Source organism: Oreochromis aureus, linkage group 18 (genome assembly GCF_013358895.1).
Source record: "Oreochromis aureus strain Israel breed Guangdong linkage group 18, ZZ_aureus, whole genome shotgun sequence".
NCBI classification, from domain to species: Eukaryota; Metazoa; Chordata; class Actinopteri; order Cichliformes; family Cichlidae; genus Oreochromis; species Oreochromis aureus.
Genome location: NC_052959.1, coordinates 28,734,282 through 28,754,656, shown reverse-complemented (window position 1 = coordinate 28,754,656; position 20,375 = coordinate 28,734,282). Strand labels below are relative to the sequence as shown.

The following is a 20,375-nucleotide window of genomic DNA, read 5'->3' as shown; positions in this document are numbered from 1 at the left end:
ATATTTAAAATAACCATACTACGGACGGACAAGCGACTGTTTTTACGCGTTGTCGTTAGCAACAACGACAGTAAACCCAGCGTGTGGCTCTGCGGTTCGCTCGTTTATTTTCCACATAAACCTTTCACAGTAAAGCTGAAGATCCTGTTGAGGTTTTTCAAAATAAACTGAAATGATGACAAAACACATTATTCTCAAATATCAAATTTTAGAATATGCATCAAAAAAATTACCTCAAATAAAAACATGAAGTAACTATAAATGGCGCTTACCGTCACCATGTGGATGCAGGCGCAGAGAATACCAGCATGGCCAGTGAAGATGAGAGGTTCACAGAATGTACAGAACATGTATAATTTTAGTGAGATATATCGTTGTCAGGATAAATGTCTTATATCGGGATATGAGATTTTGGTCATATCGCACAGCCCTACATGAAATGTATTCAATTTGTATAGTATTACTTCAGTTGGTCCAGAACAGAATCTGCTGGACTTTTCTTCATTTTACTCGCAGATGATTTAATTGAGCCTGTGCTGTGCTGTGCTGTGGATTGAGCACTTACCCACTCACAGCTGTACCTTTCTTTTAGCTTAAACAGCTTCCTAGAAATGCACAGTTTTCAGGAAGAAGTAGATGGGAAATATCAAGAGTGCACAAAATCCTTCAAACCCGCCGGAGCCAGTTGCGTATGCATCAAGACTAATCTAGTGTGATCACCATCTTGGAGACTGTTAGTTATGTTAGTCCTGTTCTTCTGTAATGGCACTAATGACTGTAATTTGAGCAAATTGACAAAGCGAAGATAATTCAGATAAGGTCACGGTATTATTTATATATTAATGACCGGTGAATTCCCTTACAAACACACACAAAAATGAGGTTGTGTGTGTGTGTTGGGGGTTGCTAAGGGGCTGTGGGGGTCTCGGGTCTCAGATGAGTGTTAATCCCAGCAGAGTTTATCCTCTCCTATTTCAGTTGTAATATTTCCTAATCCAAATAAGGAGCTTGCGTAATGAAACCATATGAGATGTAATTACTATGAAATGGAGTCAGGTTTTCTGAAAGCATCAGCACAACTATAATTTCTCATTAAACGACCGTCACTCCCGAGGTGCTCCCTTGGCCCTCAATTACAGCAAGGCTTACGAGACCTCCGCCTGGCTGGAGAACGGCTGCGTATGTGGGTCAGTCTTACATCTTGAGGTTTCAAATCCTTGGACAGACATATGTGCGCATAAAGTCGCAGATGCTGTCTAATGACAGGCATGCAGTTTGAAAGTATCCCTAAATCCTCCATAACACAAAGTGTTTCTGCAGATTTTTTTAAGGGCACTAACATGTTTAGTGTTAGCACTTTCATTCCCACCGGGGCTGCTCTTATACAGATCTGGACTTTATTTATGATGGGTTACTGCCCACACAGCTCAGGGGTAATAGTTGTTCTGCAAATATTCTTTTAATGATGTCTTCAGAGATTATATTGGTGTGGGTTTTGGAAATCTACCATGTAGTACTTGCAGGCTGAGAAGCGTCTAATAGCAGTACATTTTAGTAATTATGCTGTATTTTGTTCATATAACAGCACATGGGTGAATTTGATTTGCTGACTTTATGAACAACAGTATGTGTAAGTGTAGCAGAGTGCAACAAATATATTTCTCCATGGACTTGGAGAACAGGTTTGGGGTAAAGTAGCCTGTGTAGGAGCAGGTTAGAAGAAAAAAGGTGCTCATCCAGTCCAGTGTCTCATTACGAAAGGGTCCAGGGTCGTCCCTCGAGTTAACACACTCATGTAAATAATATTGAGTTGGGTTGTGTCTGTACAGTGTAGCGAGGAATGCTCAGACCTCTACATCGGAGAGACCAAACAGCCACTTCATAAACGCACGGCACAGCATAGAAGAGCCACCTCCATGGGACAAGACTCGGCGGTCCATCTGCATCTAAAGGACAAAGGTCACTCTTTCGAGGACGCCAATGTTCACATTTTGGACAGAGAGGACAGATGGTTTGAAAGAAGAGTGAAAGAAGCCATCTATGTCCACTGTGAACAACAGTCTTTGAGCAGAGTCGGTGGTTTATGAAACCAACTGTATGCCATCTATATCCAGTTTTGAGATCCCCTCCCAGACTTCTTAACGCCCACTCACATCCTGGGCCTTTTGACCTCAGGAAATCACATGATAGGGTGGGGCTAGGTATCACAGCAGGTTCACTTTAAACCTTGGCTGATTGTGACCTACACCCACTTTCACACCTTGGCTTGTGTGATTAGGTAGAAGATCATTAGGGGGTTCATGACCCCTTGGGGGGGACACTCCCCTAGGACTTAAATCTGGGACTCTCCACCATTTGACCCTAGAACTGAAGAAGCTTCTCGGATGAGAGGTGAAATGTCTTCAAGCAACTCAAAGAAGTCCAGACGCTTTTCTTTCCAAGCTCCTTAGATTGAGTTGGGTTGCTCCAGTTTAATCTAACAGTCTTTTATTAGGAAGGCAACATCAGGCTAAACTTTGAGATTGTTACAATGTAACAAATAAATATGCCCAGGAATTTCAATATACCGTACAATACGTGCAAGTACAGTAGTGCGACACAGCTGCACAGGACAGTCTTGTAGTCTTTTAGCGACTGAGCGCGAACACAGGCAAACATGAAAAACATCAGTTTAATTCGCAGGCACTGCTGTCATTAATATAAATGGTTCTTCGAGCTAATGCAGAGCTCCTTTTGTTCATTTATTTATCATAATGTTTGAAGTTGTAGAGCCTTTTGATTAAATCTCATGAAGCAAAAGAAAATATTACAATGCTTTTTCACAGCACTGTAAATGAAAACGGAACCAAGATAACCCTTACCCTCTGTTTTCATTATTGATGTAATTTGTTTGCACTGGACTCATTTTGGCTCAGTGAGAGTCATTAGGCTGATGCATACTGATGGTCATGCTAGTTTCTTTTCCCCCTGCTCTCACTAGTGCACCTTCTCACATGGGTGAACGTAATTTTTACCATAATTGCAGTAAAAACTGCCCCCAAAAATCTTACACCCACCAGAAAGGGAGAAAGCAGACGACAAGGGAAGAATTGTCGTTGAAGCTTTTCAGTATTAGACTGCGGTTTTCTGTTACGCAGAAAATTAACATAACATTAAAAAGAGTTCGGACCTCTCCTTTGTGTTTGAGATTTTGGAGCATTTTTACTGTAGATATCTGGAAAAATGTGTGGCCTGCTAGGTGCAGCATGTACAAGAAGTTTACTCTGGTTTTTCAGTGATGGCATTGTGGTATTGCATTTATTGCAGGTATGCATGTCTGTGCATAGATACCGTGCACGGATTCACGTTGATAAACAAGTTAGCTCCAGTGTTGGCTGATGATGTGGCATTTCAACCTCCCATTCACATATGGACAACCCCCAAAAACAATATTTACAAGACTCTAATGCGTTGTCATCGGAAATAGTTGTAGCCCCATTAGTGTGTTAGCTTTATGTGTGAAAAAGTAATTTCCTTTGCTGCTGCCATGCAATGTGTTTGGACTTCTCTTTAGGGTTTTAAAACTTGAAAGGTCTCTTATAAAGTATATGCTTAATACAGCCAATAGAGCCTAACTCTTTTTTTTCTTTTTTCCAAGTGTGTGTGTCTCTTCAACGTCCTTTCTACCATTCAATCTCCCATCAACCCCCTCTCTTTTTCCTCCCTCTGCCTCCCCTCACTTCCCACCTTCTTTACCTCAGCTGATTTATTGCTAAAAAAAGAGTGGGTTCCTCTTTGCTGATGGCTGTTTCATTGTGCAACAGAAAATGCCCCACCACTCGAGCCAGCGTGAGGCTTGCCAGCTGTGTTGCTGCAATCTCACACACACACACACACACACACACACACTGATTTCGGCTCACGCTACACTAACACTTCTCCCAGCACCACTTGTCCAGGCCAAGGGAGTGACAGAATAATTCCCGGCAAAGAGAGAAGGGAAGCTGTCCAGTTCGCTGTGTTCTGAGCATCTCAGCCAGGCTCTGTGAAGAAACAGCTTAGTTTAAAGCACCGTCGGCTCCATCGTGAGAGCTTGTGCTATTTCCGACGAGTCTTTCTCATGGACGATTGGTCTCGCCTCTTTCCTCCTTTCACCCACTTCCTCATCATTCTTCTGCTAACCCCATCATCTCCTTGCTCCTTGTCCTTTTCTTATCTGTTCCTTCCTTTTTCTTCCTTTTCTCCCCTATCTAGCTTCTTCCATCCAAACTTATTCTTTTTTCTTTCCTCACACTTCTCTTTTTGTGTTTTGCATCTACATTTTTACATCTTATTCAGCCTTTTTCTTACCCCTTTTTTTAAACTTTGTTTTACCTGAGTCACCTCTGTTTACTTCTCTCTTTTTAGGACACATCCAGTAAGCGTGCTGTCTGTTTCTCATATTACGTAATGGGAGTAAAATGTATAACACGTTTGTTATCCTGAAATAGGCACATGGAGGAAAAATAAGACCTTTGTTCTACACTTTACACATTTTTTTGTCAGCTAAAGGGGAAAGGCTGTTGTTTAAGATGAAGAAATGTGTGTTTTCTCATGAAAATGGAAGCCATCACAGCAAAACATAAACAAGTAATGTCTATTAATGTCTTTCAATTTGAATTTAGACCTTTTTATGTAATCTCAAAGTAGTTGTAAGTAAGTGTAAGTAACTGGTTAGCTGTAAGTGATTGGTGTTTGATTTCTGTAGCCTAGTTCATGAGTTTTTAACTGAAGGTCCAGTCACATGGGCCTAGACTGGTTGATGACCATCTGACAACCACTGTTCATGATGCCAAAAATGAGTATTCCCTGACCAGTTGGTTGCTGGAGGTTGCTTCCAGTCGTTGTGAAATCACTGCTAAAGCACCATCCAGGTGCTGCTAGAGACCTGTTGGTGATCCCTGCAACCACTGGTGTGTAAATATATGCTATAAGTGTGGGAAAAGTGTGTATTCTACAACTGATTAACAAGTGGATGCTAGATGTTTGCTTACTAGGTGATAACAGCAGCAAGCAAGTGGGATACTGTACAGTACCAAACACCTTGCAGTTGCAAGTTGTGGTAGGCTGCGTGGAAGACGCCAACTTGTCTGTAAATATTTGCAAATTACTCACTAAGCAGTAGTGAAACTGAAAAGTGCAACACAGGAAATGGACACCATTTGTTTTCAAAGTAAAATACACTGTTCTTAAAGCAAAGTTTGCGCAGAAGTCAGCGTATTTCATGAAAACCTGGTGACTGTGGCAACCATCTATCAACCAAAGCAACTGCAAGGAGCTGTCTCAGGGACTGTGGGACTGAAACCTAAAATGACCTGTTAGCTTTATGAGTTTATGCTGAGAGCCACATGTTCCTCCCAAGAGCTCTTATTTTCATGTAGATTGTCTTACCTAAAACACACCTATAAACGTAAACGTCCACACACAGACTCAGTATTGCCTGCTACGTGTTGCCTACTAAGTACTGATTACCTCTATGGAAAACAGGTCATTAGCTAAATGGCTAAATATAGCCCTAAGTGTGATTAACAGTGATAGCATGTGATGTATGGTGCTCATTAGTTTGCTAGCTTACAACCCCCTCAACCCAGAACCCATAACCGGCTTGTCCACACACACACACACACACACACACACACACACACACACACACACACACACACACACACACACACACACACACACACACTGATTTTTGTGGCTGTTCAATTAAAGGAGTCCCCGTTTGCTTTTCAACCTCATCTTTATCTCTTTATCTCTCTGTTTGATGGCAGGAGTGGTGATCAATACAGTGTGTCGGTGCTATCTCCGTCACATCACCCAGGTTTCACAAGGATGTTAGGCTGGTGTGTGCTCTGTTCAGTCTTGGTTTTGTACTTAAGTTATTTAGTCTGTGAGTTCCAAAAATTTATGTTGAGCTTAAAAATGGAGTGACCGTTCCTTTAGGCTCACAAAGGTAAGAGCTAAAACAATCAGTCGTGGTTACTTTACAAATATACAACTGGTTCACCAGATACGGTGCACAATATATCAGTGAGCATTGCTGAAGAGACTCACAGATTTTCCTTGTGCTATTTTATATATTTTCTTTTAGCCAGCAGCACTGGCTTGTCTGGGTTGTTTACTCTGGTAACTGAAATGATAGAGACGGTTCACCACACAGTTCGGCCCTGAAGCCGCTGTGTGAAAAACTCTCGATAGCTCACAAGGTTTATTCTGCAGAAACAGCCTCCGAGCTCGGTAGAACTGTGTGGGGATTTCATATCAGAAAACATGATTTCAAGATCCAAACCCTTTTAGTCCTGGACAGCTGATTTTAAAAAAAGTAGGCCAGTTTGGATAAGAATGTTAGTGGGGATTGAATGTTTAGATATCTAACAACTGAATTTATGTATATATTTGTTACAAAATGATTTTATGTTTGAAGAAGTGGTCAGGGCTAGTTTGTACTGCTTCCAGTAATATTGAAATAGAAATGAACTCCTCCTGCAGTCTGTAGTTTACAGTGAACACCAGAATTTGCCTACTGTTAGTGTATATATACCAAACTTGTCAGCATGGTGGTGCAGCCTTACTCTGGGGTCCTCTCACAGTTCTAAGACATGAATGTTAGGAGTTTGTGATTCTAAAGTCGCTGTAAGTGTGAATACAATGTATATAAAGCAGTCATTAAGATGAGTGATAAGTTGATGATGATGGAGATGTTATTTTGTTTTTAGAGCGGGCAGCCTCAATGAGAAACGAAGCTGTGCTCATGCTGATAGACGTATTTTGCTCTACCCATCAAACCAGAGGATATTTAACTCGTACAGAGGTTTCAGTAATGGGTTCAGCGTGCAGTATCAGGTTTTTGGCCATAGGAAATGGTCTGTGTGTTTCTATTCACTCGGCTGTCGTGTGGGTTTTTTTTTTCTTTCTTTCTTTTTGTGCTGTACTAACATCTATCAGCTTTCAGCAGCTTAAATTAAACACACTTCTCACCCAGCTGAATGACTGTCAGCACTCTTATTCAGTGTTGGTTTTTTCTAAAGCTTAGATATCCAGAATAGTCAGTTTAGTTGTCGCAGGTAAGTGAATGAGCAGATGGGGTTCAGTTGAGAACAAGGCTTCTCAAATTTGACAAGAGAAGATGAAACTCCACGGTGGGAGTCGATAGAAAACATCTTTTAATAATAATGGATTGCATTTATATAGCGCTTTTCTAAGCACCCAAAGCGCTTTACAATTCCACTATTCATTCACTCTCACATTCACACACTGGTGGAGGCAAGCTACAGTTGTAGCCACAGCTGCCCTGGGGCAGACTGACAGAAGCGAGGCTGCTATATCGCGCCATCGGCCCCTCTAACCAACACCAGTAGGCGGTAGGGTAAAGTGTCTTGCCCAAGGACACAACGACCAGGACAGAGAGAGCAGGGGGCTCGAACCGGCAACCTTCTGGTTACAGATGAACTTCCCAATCCCCTGAGCCACGGTCGCCCCAATTGCTTTTTAAAGATTTTTGTAAATATAATGAAACCATGTAATTAGTCTATTAGTTGAATTACTTTCATTATTTCGTATAACCAGATTTACATGACGGTAAAAGAATAATACATCAAATAATTGAGTCATAAATAACTGGTTAGTAGGTATTCATTAAGTAATTACTGAAATGAATTTGGAGGGGCAATAATTTTTCACCAAAGTGATTTAAATACAGCAATAAAGAACACACTGATACCGCAGCAGCATCACTGCAGCCACACTGTTTCTCCTCTGAGGTTTGACTAATGGATGGACTCTCCTCTCCAGCAGCCTGGCTAAAATGTCTAAGCCATAGTGGAGAGAACGGGGGGAAGGACGACCAGTAAGTTGCCTCAGTGCAGGTTTAAACCTGAGCCTTTGCAGTAGCCTTATGTGGGTCGCCTGCTTCTATACCTGCTTGGCTTCTATAAACAACAGCATTTGACTCAGGTTAAGGTCTGGACATGACTGGGTCATTGCTAGACCTTGATTCTTTCCTTTTTCACCATCACTGTGCTTGATGGTTGGTGTGAGGTGTTTGTGCTGATACGTTCTTTGGTTTTCACCAAACACTGTGCCTTATGTCCATGCACCTTGACTTTGGTCTTGTCTGTCCAAAGAATACTGTTCCATAAGGCCATAACCTTTCCAAACAAGCCATAGCTGTTGAGTTTTTATCTAACTCTACCCTCATGAACTTTAATATTTTACATGCTGACCGAGGCCTGCAGAGTCTGAGTTGTAGCTCTTGAGTTTTTTCCAGTTTCTCTGAGTATCTCGCAGTCTGCCAGTGGGGTGAATTTGCTGGGATGTCCGCTCCAGGGATAATTAGCAACTGTCTTAAGTGTTTTTCACATGTGAATAATCTTTCTCACTACAGAATAATGGACTCCAAATTGTTTGGAAATGGCCTTATGACCCCTCCCTGATTGATGGGCAGCAACAATTGTTTTCATTGTTGTTAATGTCTTTCCTCCTTTCCATTAAACCTCAATGCTCCAGACCAGCAAACTGCTTTTACAGAGATGGTCCTGTGCTTTCTTCTCACGGTGACATTGTCAGAGCTTGGCAAAGGTTTCAGCCTATGCACTATCTGTATTTGTATACCTATACCTATCTGTATACCTATGCACTAGCAAATAAATGAGACAAATGTCTTCCAAAACCTGTCTTCAAGTTGATATTTAAGAAAAAAAAATAGATATAAGATAAAAGTATATGGCTATGCAAAGTAAATATTTTGCAAGTACTGTTTCCGTCATACATGTGGCCAAAGTTCAGTAGAACTTGAGTTGAGTAAAAAGTGGTGTATAGGGGAGTATCTTTCGGGGAATACGAGTCACAGCTCAGCCCTGCTCTCATTTTGGAGAATGAATTACCTTCAGTGCCTCGCTCCCTCACTCCCTCCTGGCTCTGCCTGATTGCCGTTTTCATTTGTCCGTTTGGCCTCGACTCAGGCTGCACACTGCTTTCCCCCCACATGTTTTCTATTGTCTGGATTAAAGTGAAATGGATAGTAGGTCATCAGTGTGACTGGGATTGTTTCACACTGGTCTGAGCTGTCCCCAATTCTATTACACAGTGATCCTAAATGTGTGCTTTCTCACAAATGAATGTGTTTTTGTGTCAGATCGAGTTTTGAATGAGAAACCGAATGAACGAAAGGGCAGGAAGGTGTTTTTTGGAGTGGATGTTTGAAAGGTTTGGGAAGGTTGGCTCGCACCTGGTCAGTGTCGGGTCTCGTTCCCCTGTGTTTAATACATCTCCTTCTCCTTTGTGTGTTTTTTGTTAAACTCATTGAGGTCAAGGTTACTGCGTGTTCTGCCTGAGCTCGCCCGGTCTCTGTGGGAGTTTGGGGTTGCGCTGCTCGTCTGGCAACCTCAGCTAATCTTAGTCACATCAGTCACACATCCAAACCACTGCCCCTTTGGCTTGTGCTGCTCAGATTAACACTTTTCCACAAAGACTCCCAAAGTAATTGTTGCAACACTCTTCTCTGAGTACAAAAATGAGTCAAATTAAATTAAAAAGCAAGAGAAAGTTTTAAACAATCAGACATCTTGAACTTTACGCTATTTTACGCAGACTTAAGTAATTAAGGATTGCACACTGTCGAGAAAACAAAGTAAAAGTATGTAGGGAAAAGTGACGTTTGGGGGCAGTAAATGTGTTTCGTATTTGTTTCGTTCATAGTGCACGCTTCGAATCTGCTTTACAAAACTTCCTCTAGTCTCTGGGAACTCTTCTCCAGTGATTTCCCACAAAGTCTTAAATTTGTCTTTCTGAAACTTGTAGATGTGAGCGCGTGAGTGGATTAGAGTGATATCTGTGAAGGAGTGTTTCAAAATAACTAAAGGCTTTTATATCCAGCACTTTTTGTATTAACTTCATTGTGAAGTTAGGTCTGAATACACATTTAATGCTCCAAGGACAGCGATGTGTTGAAAGGGAAGCTATAGAAAAACAAGTGTACTCTGATGTCAGTTATATTTTTTTAGAAGAATAGATTTATTACAGACAAAGTGAGATAGGACACTTTGTGATACATGAGACTTTCCACTGTGTTTTAATCTGAGGATGTCGTCTCTGCGTTGATGCACTATTCCTCAATGCTCCTTGTTGAAAGAGCTACAGAAGCTACGTTAGGAGTCTGAGGAGGTTGTAGTTGAGGAAGGCCATCATTTGTGTCGTGTGTGGGAGCTTTGAACAAACCGGAACTGGTTAGGTTTGGACACTATGAGCAGCTTAGTGTTTATATGCGATGCCAAGAGGTTCGTTTACATGCACCCGTACATGACAAGTTAGAAGTGACAGGCTCATCTGTATATTGCCCTAAACTGATTAGTCAGGCACAGATGCTAGATACTAATCAAATTTCAGTTTTGCCTACGATTTTTGCTTCTAGCTATTACGAAAACAACATTTTGGTGAGCTTTCTGCCAACAATATGTATTTGGGGAACGTAAAACCAACAATTTTTATACTGTGAACCCATAATGATAATAAGGGATTCTTATTCTTAACAAGCTTGGAACAGCTAACTCTGTTTGTTGCTCCTGTACAGTTCCCCTGGCACATCCCATCTGCGTCCGCAGACACCCTGTGACGAAGGCAGACCGAACGGCATTTCCCTTTCTGAGAGCATCAAATACACCTCATAATCAGGGCCTAACTCCCTACCAGATTCCCCACCATCGTCATCCTCATTTTCACCCAGTTCTCCCTATTTTCGGTGTTTAATGTCCTGGGAAATAAGACGGTCTTTACTGTTCCAGTTGGTTCTAAAGGTCTCGGATTCGTACCAGAGGCTATATTTTAAGCCCCATGCTTTTCCTGTTGTTAATAAAAGCTGAGGAAAATACCATATATCTTATATATCCTACCAGATATGTGATAATGTACCTTTTTATATGACCTTACCGTACAGCTTTCCACCAGCAGCTACATTAAAAACTTTCACGAACCTCTCAGTTTACAAATCAAACGTCTTCTTTCCCTACTTTTGATAAATCGCTCTCGCCGCCTTCATGTATACGTTAGTGATTTAGCAGAAACCATGTAACCATAACTCTTGTCACAGCACTTTCACCTTTTTTAGGGTTCTAAAGAAAGACATAGTACAGTCAGTTTCCTGCTTTTACCTAATGAACCTGTCAAGAGTCGTGTTCCTCCTGTTTCCCAAACCTCAGATAGATTTCATGAGTGAAAGAAATGGATGTAATGACAAAATAAGTATGTGCTTCATTTTTAAATATTTAAAGTATATATCTATTTTCAAATAAGAAATGATCTAAAGTTCATCTTTTAAAAACTTGGAGTTTTATCATACTGTCATCTGAGGTTTTAAGTTGCAAACATTCTTTAAAACTGATGGTGTGTCTCGTCTTTTCCTGCATTGCTAGATATCTCATTTTGAAACTAAACTCCTCACATAAATACTGTGGTATACTGACCCGGGAGTAACATTGGTCACTGCCTGTCTGCGCCGTGTGGGTTTTGGCTCTGGCGAGCTGATGGTGAGGGCTTTGATGGCTGTTGCTTTTGGGAAAAGGCCTGTTGCAACCTCGCACTTTCGACATAAAGTGTGTAACCAAGAAAATTTGTTCCAGGCTGCTGTTTCTTGACCTGAGAGGAGAGTCGGGACGACATGCTTTGGATTACACAGCTGTGTAGGTGAAAGTTTAGCGGTTACTTCCTTCATTTTGCTGACGGTTTTCCTTTTTGCCCTCTTACTTCCTGGTCATAAACTGGTATAGTGCAAGCCAAAGAACCGAAAGGCTTTGATTCCCAGAATCAGGGTGATCTTTGATGGTGAAGAATAACTCAAAAGAAAATGTTTGAGCTCTTTGATTTTGGCTTGAAATAGCCTTCTACCAATATTTATATCTTAAAATTTCAATTTCTTTCATAAGTTATTACATTTTTAGCCTTTAGCTTCATTCTGGACTGTCAATGCACCAAACCAGCAGAACATAAACACAAACTGGGACCTGTGAAAGTAGATGACTAAAATACCAGGGTCTGCTTGTAATTTGACAAGCAGTGGCCATGCATTAGAGAGTTAACACATAAAGAGATAATTTGTTAAAATGAAAATCACTAATAATAAAAATAATCAGTTTTATCACCATTTTTAATCCCGTCTTTCATTTATCATTTTAGTGACACTGACACATTTGGTATCGCGTCAGGATCCAGCGTCTCGTGATTTGCAGTGTGTATGACAAGCATAATTTCCCCTCTGCTCAAATTATCAGTCGAGCTCACTTTCATTTTATGTGTCTGCGTTTATTGATATATACAGTTTAGATTAAATAAATCTTATGAAAGAACAGAGGATATGCAACGTGGAGCTTGACATGAGGGAAAATGCGGTCTGTTGATGTAATATAATTCTGTGTGAGACTGTAATGACTTGACGTTATTTTATGTGACGGGGGAATAAATCAGATGCTCAATAGATGGACGCTCAACTTGGAAAGATTTATGTTTTGGAGTTGATAGCCAGAACTAAGGCAAGTGTAACTTTTGGACGGTCGCACCGCACAAGCTTGGGGAATTTCGATGAAATAAAAATGGGCAATTGCTGATGTGGCACAAGCGGTGGCTGCGTCTTGCTAAATTCAATCCTCTCCCCAACACACATCCGTGAGGATTAATTCCCCTTTGAGAAACCCCTGGTTTCCTCTCTCTGGCCCCGCTGCCAGCATATTGTTCTAGCCAGAGTTATGATGATGATTTACGAGCTGCAAGTGACTGCTGAAAAGTGGACTGACCCACACTTTCCACTGTAATTTGGTCTTCAGTAATTGTTAGTGTTTGAGTATAAAGGAATCTAAGTGCAAGAAAGGGGATACAAGTTGATAAAAGTATCCAAGGACAGCGTTTGGCAAATCTACTTAACATTAATTATTTTATTGTTATTGTGATTTTACACTGTGTAAATAAAGTTGGATTAAATTGATTCACCTGAATTAGTTAATACCTACTCTATTATTCCACGCTGTGATTTCTACAGTTGCACACAAAATTCCCTGAGAATTTACTGTTGCTGTGTTAGCCACAGTACTGCTATATTTTTGCTATGTGACATCAATCTGTGCTTTAAAAAGGGATTTACAGAAGGAAGAGAGAGTTGCGTCTTTCCCCAACATTTCAGAGGCAGTACAGCCTGTCAGCAAATTGTGTTTTTATTGGACTTGTTTTAGAGAAAATTGTTCCAAAATACCTCTTTGCTAACTCTTACTTGTCATTTGCTTGGGTTTTTTGGATTTAGATTTTTTGATTTGTTTATTTATTTATTTTTTGTTCATATAAAGACCAGAATCAGCCAGTTTTTCCACCTGGCATACACCCATTGTTGCTAGCCTGCTCCAGCTTATGACAAGTGTGACCGCCATGTGTAATATTTCTGACTTGCTAGGTGCTATTTTCTGGTTTTCATAGCTCTATCAGTCTGTGTATAAACTTGGTCTATATCAAGGTCTGCTCTTTTTTTGTGTGTGTGTTGCAGTGTTTACCGTTAGCTCCATCTCTGATTTACTCTTCTCAGCTCAGTGGGCATTAAAGAAGATCAGCAGTGCATAGAAACCTCACGTCAACTCGAGTTTTGCAGGTGTAATTACAGAGCTATGCAGAAATGTAGCACATAATAAAGCTGGATGGATTGCAAATCATTTTCATTTGGATTTTATAATTACCAAAAAAGTTCTTCCCTTTAATCCAAAGTCCTTTAGTTTCATATTTTTTTTTGTTATCAATATATTCTTAATAACACAAATGGAAAGTTGCATAAAGGAAAAGTTGCAAATGTAGTTGTGTTTTCAATAAGTACTATTACTTTGAAAGACAACTGAAAAATACACATAGTGCCTCGCAAACAGCAGGTTACATGTTTATTTTTATTGTCTTCAACATATTGACACAGTTCCACAGACCAATCAACACCTAATTCTCACTCTACATCCTCTGTTTTTCTCAGAACCTTGCTAATTGGATGTCACCCTTGTTGTGTGTGTGTGTGTGTGTGTGTGTGTGTGTGTGTGTGTGTGTGTGTGTGTGTGTGTGTGTGTGCTCCTATGCGTTTAAGCAGCTCTCCTGTGGCAGGGTCAGGGCTGTGCTTGTCAACAAACCTCAGCAATTAGCTTTGACTCGGGGCTGTTTCTTGGCTCGCAGACAACAATTCAAAACCTCCGACAGAAATAATGCGTAACCTCGAGGGAGCATCTGTCAGTCACGACGCTGCCCGGTACTGCTCAAGCTACGGCATATTCACTTATTTAAAACCCATGTTTGGTCAGTTTCCAAGGAAAGTCTGGCAACTGATGATGTTCCCTTTGACCTTATTCAACGTGTAAAGTAATAGCAGCCAAAAGCCAAATCCACCGAGACACTGAAAGTCAACTCTGATTATAAGTAATGTATTTTTAATTTTTTTTTAACATTTTTACTTTACTGTGCATTTTAGCGTTACATATGACACGCGAGCGGAACATCAAGCTTGAAGTCATGTGCTGCATTCAATTGCTGGACATGTTAGTGGGAAATATGACATTCCAAACCACCAATCTTCTGCTCATATTGTTACGACTTAAAAAATTCCACCCTCCCAAAGTTTGGCGAATGCCGCTTGCTGCAATCTGATACAAGCTTTTCATGGGAATGCAAATTAAGACTTGAATGCATATTTTGGGTTTTAAAAAATACTCTTGGGGACTTTTCTTGAAAAGCATTTATTCCTGACAGTTCCTTCTGAAAGCTTGAGGCGTGTTTGCTAGTTAAAAGTTTTCTTAGCAGCTACACTCTTGCAACGTTTGTGTCTTATTGGTGTACCCTGCAGCAAGCGTTTGTTTTTGTATTGAAAAATATTTATTACTATGTACTCATCTGCATATGGATGTATTCATTGTAAGCAAATGATCCCGTACATGCGCAATTTGTATGCTGTGTAGAAAACAATGCAATGCAAATACTTCCAGTGACTGTTTCTGGGTTTCAATAATTTAAATTATGCGAAAAACTTTGAGGTCCCTGCAGGCTTTTTCAGTCGTCAAAGACTGGGAGCTTAATGCCATAGAATAATAATAATGCAGAAAAGCGTCAGGGATAATGGGCGAATGTGATTAACGATCTGTCCAAAATGGCTTTAGCGGCAGATATTTGTGTGGCTCAACAGGTTTTATCATTGCTGCTGTTTTTTGTCAGATATCCCAGCGCTGTACGGCTTTTATTTTCGCAATGCTAATTGCTGCAGATTATTTCTACTTTGAGCGATATCAGGTAAGCTCAGCCTGAGCACATTTTTAGTGCCCGCTGCAGCTGAACCGATTACCATGTAATAACAGCCACATGGGCTGAAAAAGCACATGGGGTTGAGGGCTCTTCTTCTGTGGTGCCCTCAGGGAGTAGCCCGAGGAGGCAGGGAGTTTGCTGACTCAGCCCTTGTGGACTGAACTGAGCTTTAATGAGGGAGCAGCAGACTACACTCACAGGTTTATATAGATTTGTACACATAAAACACACAATTACAAACACACAGCACACACTCCCTTTTCTCATGAGTCTCACTGAAGCGCACACACGCTCGCACCTGAGCGCACACACCTGCTCTGTTCTACTTGTCAGTCCACTATTTTCACCTCTTCTCCTTTCTTTTCTGTCTTTATTTGCACCTTCATTACTTCTGCAGCACACATATAGCCTCGCCCTTTGACCTTTGTAATCCTCATTAACGCGTGCTCACATTAGCCTCTGGCTGTAGCGAGCTGTAATTCGAAGTAAATGTGTTTGCGTTTATGTAAAGGGACTAATGGGAAAAATGAGTGTTGAGGTCTGTAAATGTTTTTAAGTGTGCGTGTGTCTGTGTGTGTGCCCTGGAGAGTGTGTTTCTCTCACCAGGGGAGCCTGTCCAGCAAGCTATAAAACTCCACAGCTCTCAGGCTAAATGTGGCTGAAATGAAGGTTTAATGTGCTGGAAAAATGGTCATTGGATTTGACTGGTGTGTGTGTGTGTGTGTGTGTTTTAATGGATTCTGTGGGTGTCTTTGTGTCTCTAGATGCAATTGTGTGTGTATCAATGCATTTCTTTTTATTTGTCCGTGTGTGTGTGTGTGTGTGTGTTTAAGAGTTGTGATTTAGAGAACTTGACGTATTTTAATTTGCACTGTATGCAGCCTGAATGGCCTTGAAGTGTTAATACTTTGTGCTTGCAGTTTCTTTTCATCTTTAGTGTGATGAAGATGTTGTTTGGACTTTGATGTTACTTGTGAGAATCATTGAAGCAATAGACGCACAACGACTCCGCCATGGAATTGGTTTCATTTATTTTAGTCATACGTCACGTACAAATATACTGATTTTAAAAGAACCCTCCAGTCATTTTGTACCGTACGTTCATAAACGGCGTGGTGTGACCCTTAAGTTCCCCGTCTATGCTCATAAAAAAGTCAAAAACCGCATGGAATAGAAATTTGGCTGATCTTCTTTTGCTCATAGTCTCCAGTGGCAGCCCTCGACCTTGGTTTGAGTGGCGGCTGTTTTTAGATCGCTTCTTGGATGTCCCGGTGTGACCACTTGCACTTGAGCATTTGCGATGGACTCTTGTCATCGCTGATCAAAAATTGGGTCAGTTTGACACAGAATTTCTCTCTTGGTTGCCCGTGGTGAAATTGGACCGTGTTCCTGCACGGTGTCAGATCAGAACTTCCTGGGATTAGTATAAAAGTTGCAGCTGTGCTTTGGAAAGCAACTTTTAAATGAAGAATAGTCCAAATTCAAATTAGTTATTTATTTTTTTTAAGTTACTCATCATCAAGGACAGATGTGACAAAGCTTCATCAGAGCCAAAGCTTTCTCCTCTGACTGCAGTCAAAGCGAGGCTTCTTATGTAGAGACCTTTGCTTGTAGTGATTGTTTTGCTTTCATACTCCTGAGTGTTACCTTACTGATTAGCTCTAGCCCATGATATTAAAAGCAGTATTCATGATGGATATGCAACTAAAATTGTTGATTAAAGAGCTGCTTGCTTTGAAGAAGTGAAATGCTTCCCCGTTTGATTCCCTCCTCTTATAAATGTTAAACTGGCTTCGTTTGAAAGTCTTCCTCTATTTCTGACGCTAAATAAAATCGATAAACCTGGAAACCCTTATTACTGATCTTCAAAGAGCACTTGCAAAAACGTATCTTCATTTCACACACAGTATGGTGTTTTAAAATATATATATTTTTCCTTGAGATGAAATTAGTATGTTGTCTGTGACTAGCTGCTTTGGCCTTGGAGGTATTTGGTCAGTTTTTCTGTAAAGTTCAGGCGTTTCCTTTGGTTAGGATCATGTCAATAAACCCAGATAAAGTGAAGTGATGTCTCGAAGATGTTTGAGCGGTTGAGCACGTGTGCTAGTTTTGAATGTGGTTAATATCTTGTGCATTAGGGGGCAAACCTTATCACAGTCGTGCTTCTGCATCAGATCTCACCTCGAGGGACGCTCGGATCACATCCCTCGAATTGGCACGTGTTGGATGGATTTTTCATTTTCTCCTCAGCTAACTGAAGCCAGCTGAACACATACGCCGGCCTAGTGGGAGTCGCAGAGAGATGGCATGAATGTAATCTTTAATCTAATAAAGGGACTCTGCAGAGGCTGGAATTAATCAGATCTGTGAGGGAGAAGAGCTTTGAACATAAAGACGTGGAGTGAAAGACGAAGCTTTTTGAGTGGAGGGAGAATATGATTGGACATAATGAGCGTCTCTGTCATAGAATAAAATAGGGGGGGTCTAAATCACCTCAATTTTCCTTTGGACTTTATGTGCGGTCCCCGTGCATTTGAGCAGAGAAGGACCACCATGTCTTCTATTTATCTGTGCGCCATTTTCAAGGAAGCTACCTCTAAATTTATAGAACTCCAGCTATGATTTGGGCTTCCTGATTACACCCAGTAGGACTGATTTTTGAGCCAGTGTGGTTCACTTGGTGTTAATGCCTACCTTCAAAAATCACACAGTATGCTGTGTTTTAATTATTCTCATTTGCCTCTTCCTGGATTAAATGGATTAAAATCAGATTTGCAGATAATGAAGTCTCTCCTTTCCTCTGTTTTAAATATGGGGGAAAAATGCATGAATGCTGCTTAATTTCAAGTCTAAGGGAAAATGAGTAGGTATCACTACAAAAGAGTCGTCATTATCATCTTTTTCTTTTTCTTTTTAGGTGTTTATCATTTTTTGTTTCCTGTCATTGCACCTTCTTTGTAATTGTTCTCTATATCCAGATTACAGCTAAGCATTGTCATTCCATAAAGTAAAAAAAATAAATAAATTTTTCCTGTGCTATATTACTTCCATACTGCGGTGTAACATTAAGCTACATATTTTCAAAATCTGACCTTTTGTGCTCTCTCCTCTGTTTTTCCTTTTTTCTGCAGTTAATAGCTATATATGATGAACAGGAACCCCATCATGGAGGTGATGGCACCAGTGCCAGCTCCACAGGCACCCAGAGCCCCGACCTGTTTGCTGCAGACCTCAGCGCAGGCAGCGGAGCCTCTGCTTTCCAGCCTTACCAGGGCGCCAGCGAGATCGAGGTCACGCCTTCGGCCCTGCGCACCAGTAAGTCACGAGACTGGAGAACACGCGTTTCTGGATCAAATACCATTAGGGTTATTTGCACAGACGTGCATTATTTTGACAGAGGGATCATTACCTAAAGATACAATCAGGAACTGCAACATTGGCTGATTAATATTTAATTGAGTTCGTCTTATATTCATCACGTTATCATCTTCATTGGAGTCAAATGTCATCAACCACAGCAGTATAGAGAAAACACAACAAATCACCTTATCACGTCTCAGCCGTACCGTCGCCCTGTTCATAAATTTTGTTAATTGGACAGGAGGTGCCCTTTTTTTTTTCTTTTTTTTTCCCAGACACAGATAGCCGTTTGATCCCCGGCCAAAGTGGCTAATTGGTTCTATTCGCTGCCTCCTAAATCAAATGTGACGCTGAGGCCATTCACCTCTGCAGTTTCGCTGGCCAAGTCGGTTCTTCTACTGCAATTACTCTGAGTTTGGATGGAAAAGTGACTCGTGTAGGTGATTTGTCAATTCGGATCAAGCGAGCTCTTTTGCACAGAAGCAAGCAAACATGTACACACAAATATACATAAAGGCATCCCCCACCCCCATATTTTTATCAGACTGCCTAAAGTGAAAGAAAGAAGTATTCCTACTATTTGTATTAGAATAATTAATAATTATGGTTTTATGGGCGCCAGTTTAGCTCAGTACGTTGAGCGGGCGACCACATGCCATGCAGCTAAGAGCAGCCCACCCGGGTTAGCGTAGAGTACGCCCTGCGGCCCTTTGCCACATGTCTGCCCCTACTTTCCTGTCCACTCTTCCATTGTCTATTGAATACAGTTAAAAAAGCCAAAAAATAAATAAAAAAATTTGGTTTTATTAATATAAAATAGAATGTCAAAAATAGAGAAAATCATAAATTCAAAATATTTTTGTGGTTCAAAAGAAATATTTCTAATTCATATCAAGTTTTTTCTTTTCATGAATAGTATGCAGACAAAAAGATATTAAAGTAAATCTATAGTTACAGACTGTATAAAAGCAAATTGAAGGCTCATGTTTGCCTTTCTTTTTCTCTTTGTATTTATTTATTTGTTTGTTGTGCTGCGTTTTCTTCATCTCTTTTAGAGGCGACCATATTTGATCGAGCGGGTCGCTCCGGAGTTGTCAGCTAATGCTAATGCTAGCTAGCTTGCTAGCCACTCTGAAGTGGCTAAGTCAGTCTGATTTAAACAGAGAATTAGCGTGTTAGCATGTTTTTAGTGATCACAGCAGCACTGTAAAGTAGACTCCAGCACTAAACTAGAAGTTTGATTAAGATTTTTCACTTTTAGCATAGAGCTTGTTTACCTGTAGACTGGATGTGTCGAGCACCTTTATGTGTAGCTATCAGAAAGGGTAAAAGTTAAAAGGAGTTTTTTCATTACTGTCTTTCAATTAGCACCAAAGCCCTCCACTGTCTTATTCACTAATGACCTTTGAAATAGCACTGACTGACAGAGACAGCACAATTTTCCTTTTCTCTTGGTCTCAATAACACACACACACACACACACACACAGTGCGACGGAGGTCACTTTAGCCCTCATTGCGTTTCTGGATGAGATGCCGATTGTGAATTTTCAGTAAGAAATTGAAATCTCTGCTACAATCACACCTGCCAGATACGTCCAATTTAACTTTCTTCATAATAAATTCTAACCCTGCCTAATTGACGACTCCGAATCTCATCAGCTGAATTTTAATGGGTTTTAAGAAAAATGTCTGACATGG

The 20,375-nt window shown here is 40.7% G+C and overlaps 1 protein-coding gene across 7 annotated transcripts in view; it reads left to right on the top strand.

The window, feature by feature from the left end:
• The window catches only part of LOC116331649 (partitioning defective 3 homolog), a 235,355-nt gene that overhangs the window by 63,177 nt on the left and 151,803 nt on the right, over positions 1–20,375 (top strand). For all 7 annotated transcript variants that reach the window (XM_031754405.2, XM_039601967.1, XM_039601966.1 and 4 more), the window contains exon 3: positions 18,447–18,630. In XM_031754405.2, coding sequence (XP_031610265.2) covers positions 18,447–18,630 — 184 coding nt within the window. The remainder of the gene's footprint in view (positions 1–18,446; positions 18,631–20,375) is intronic.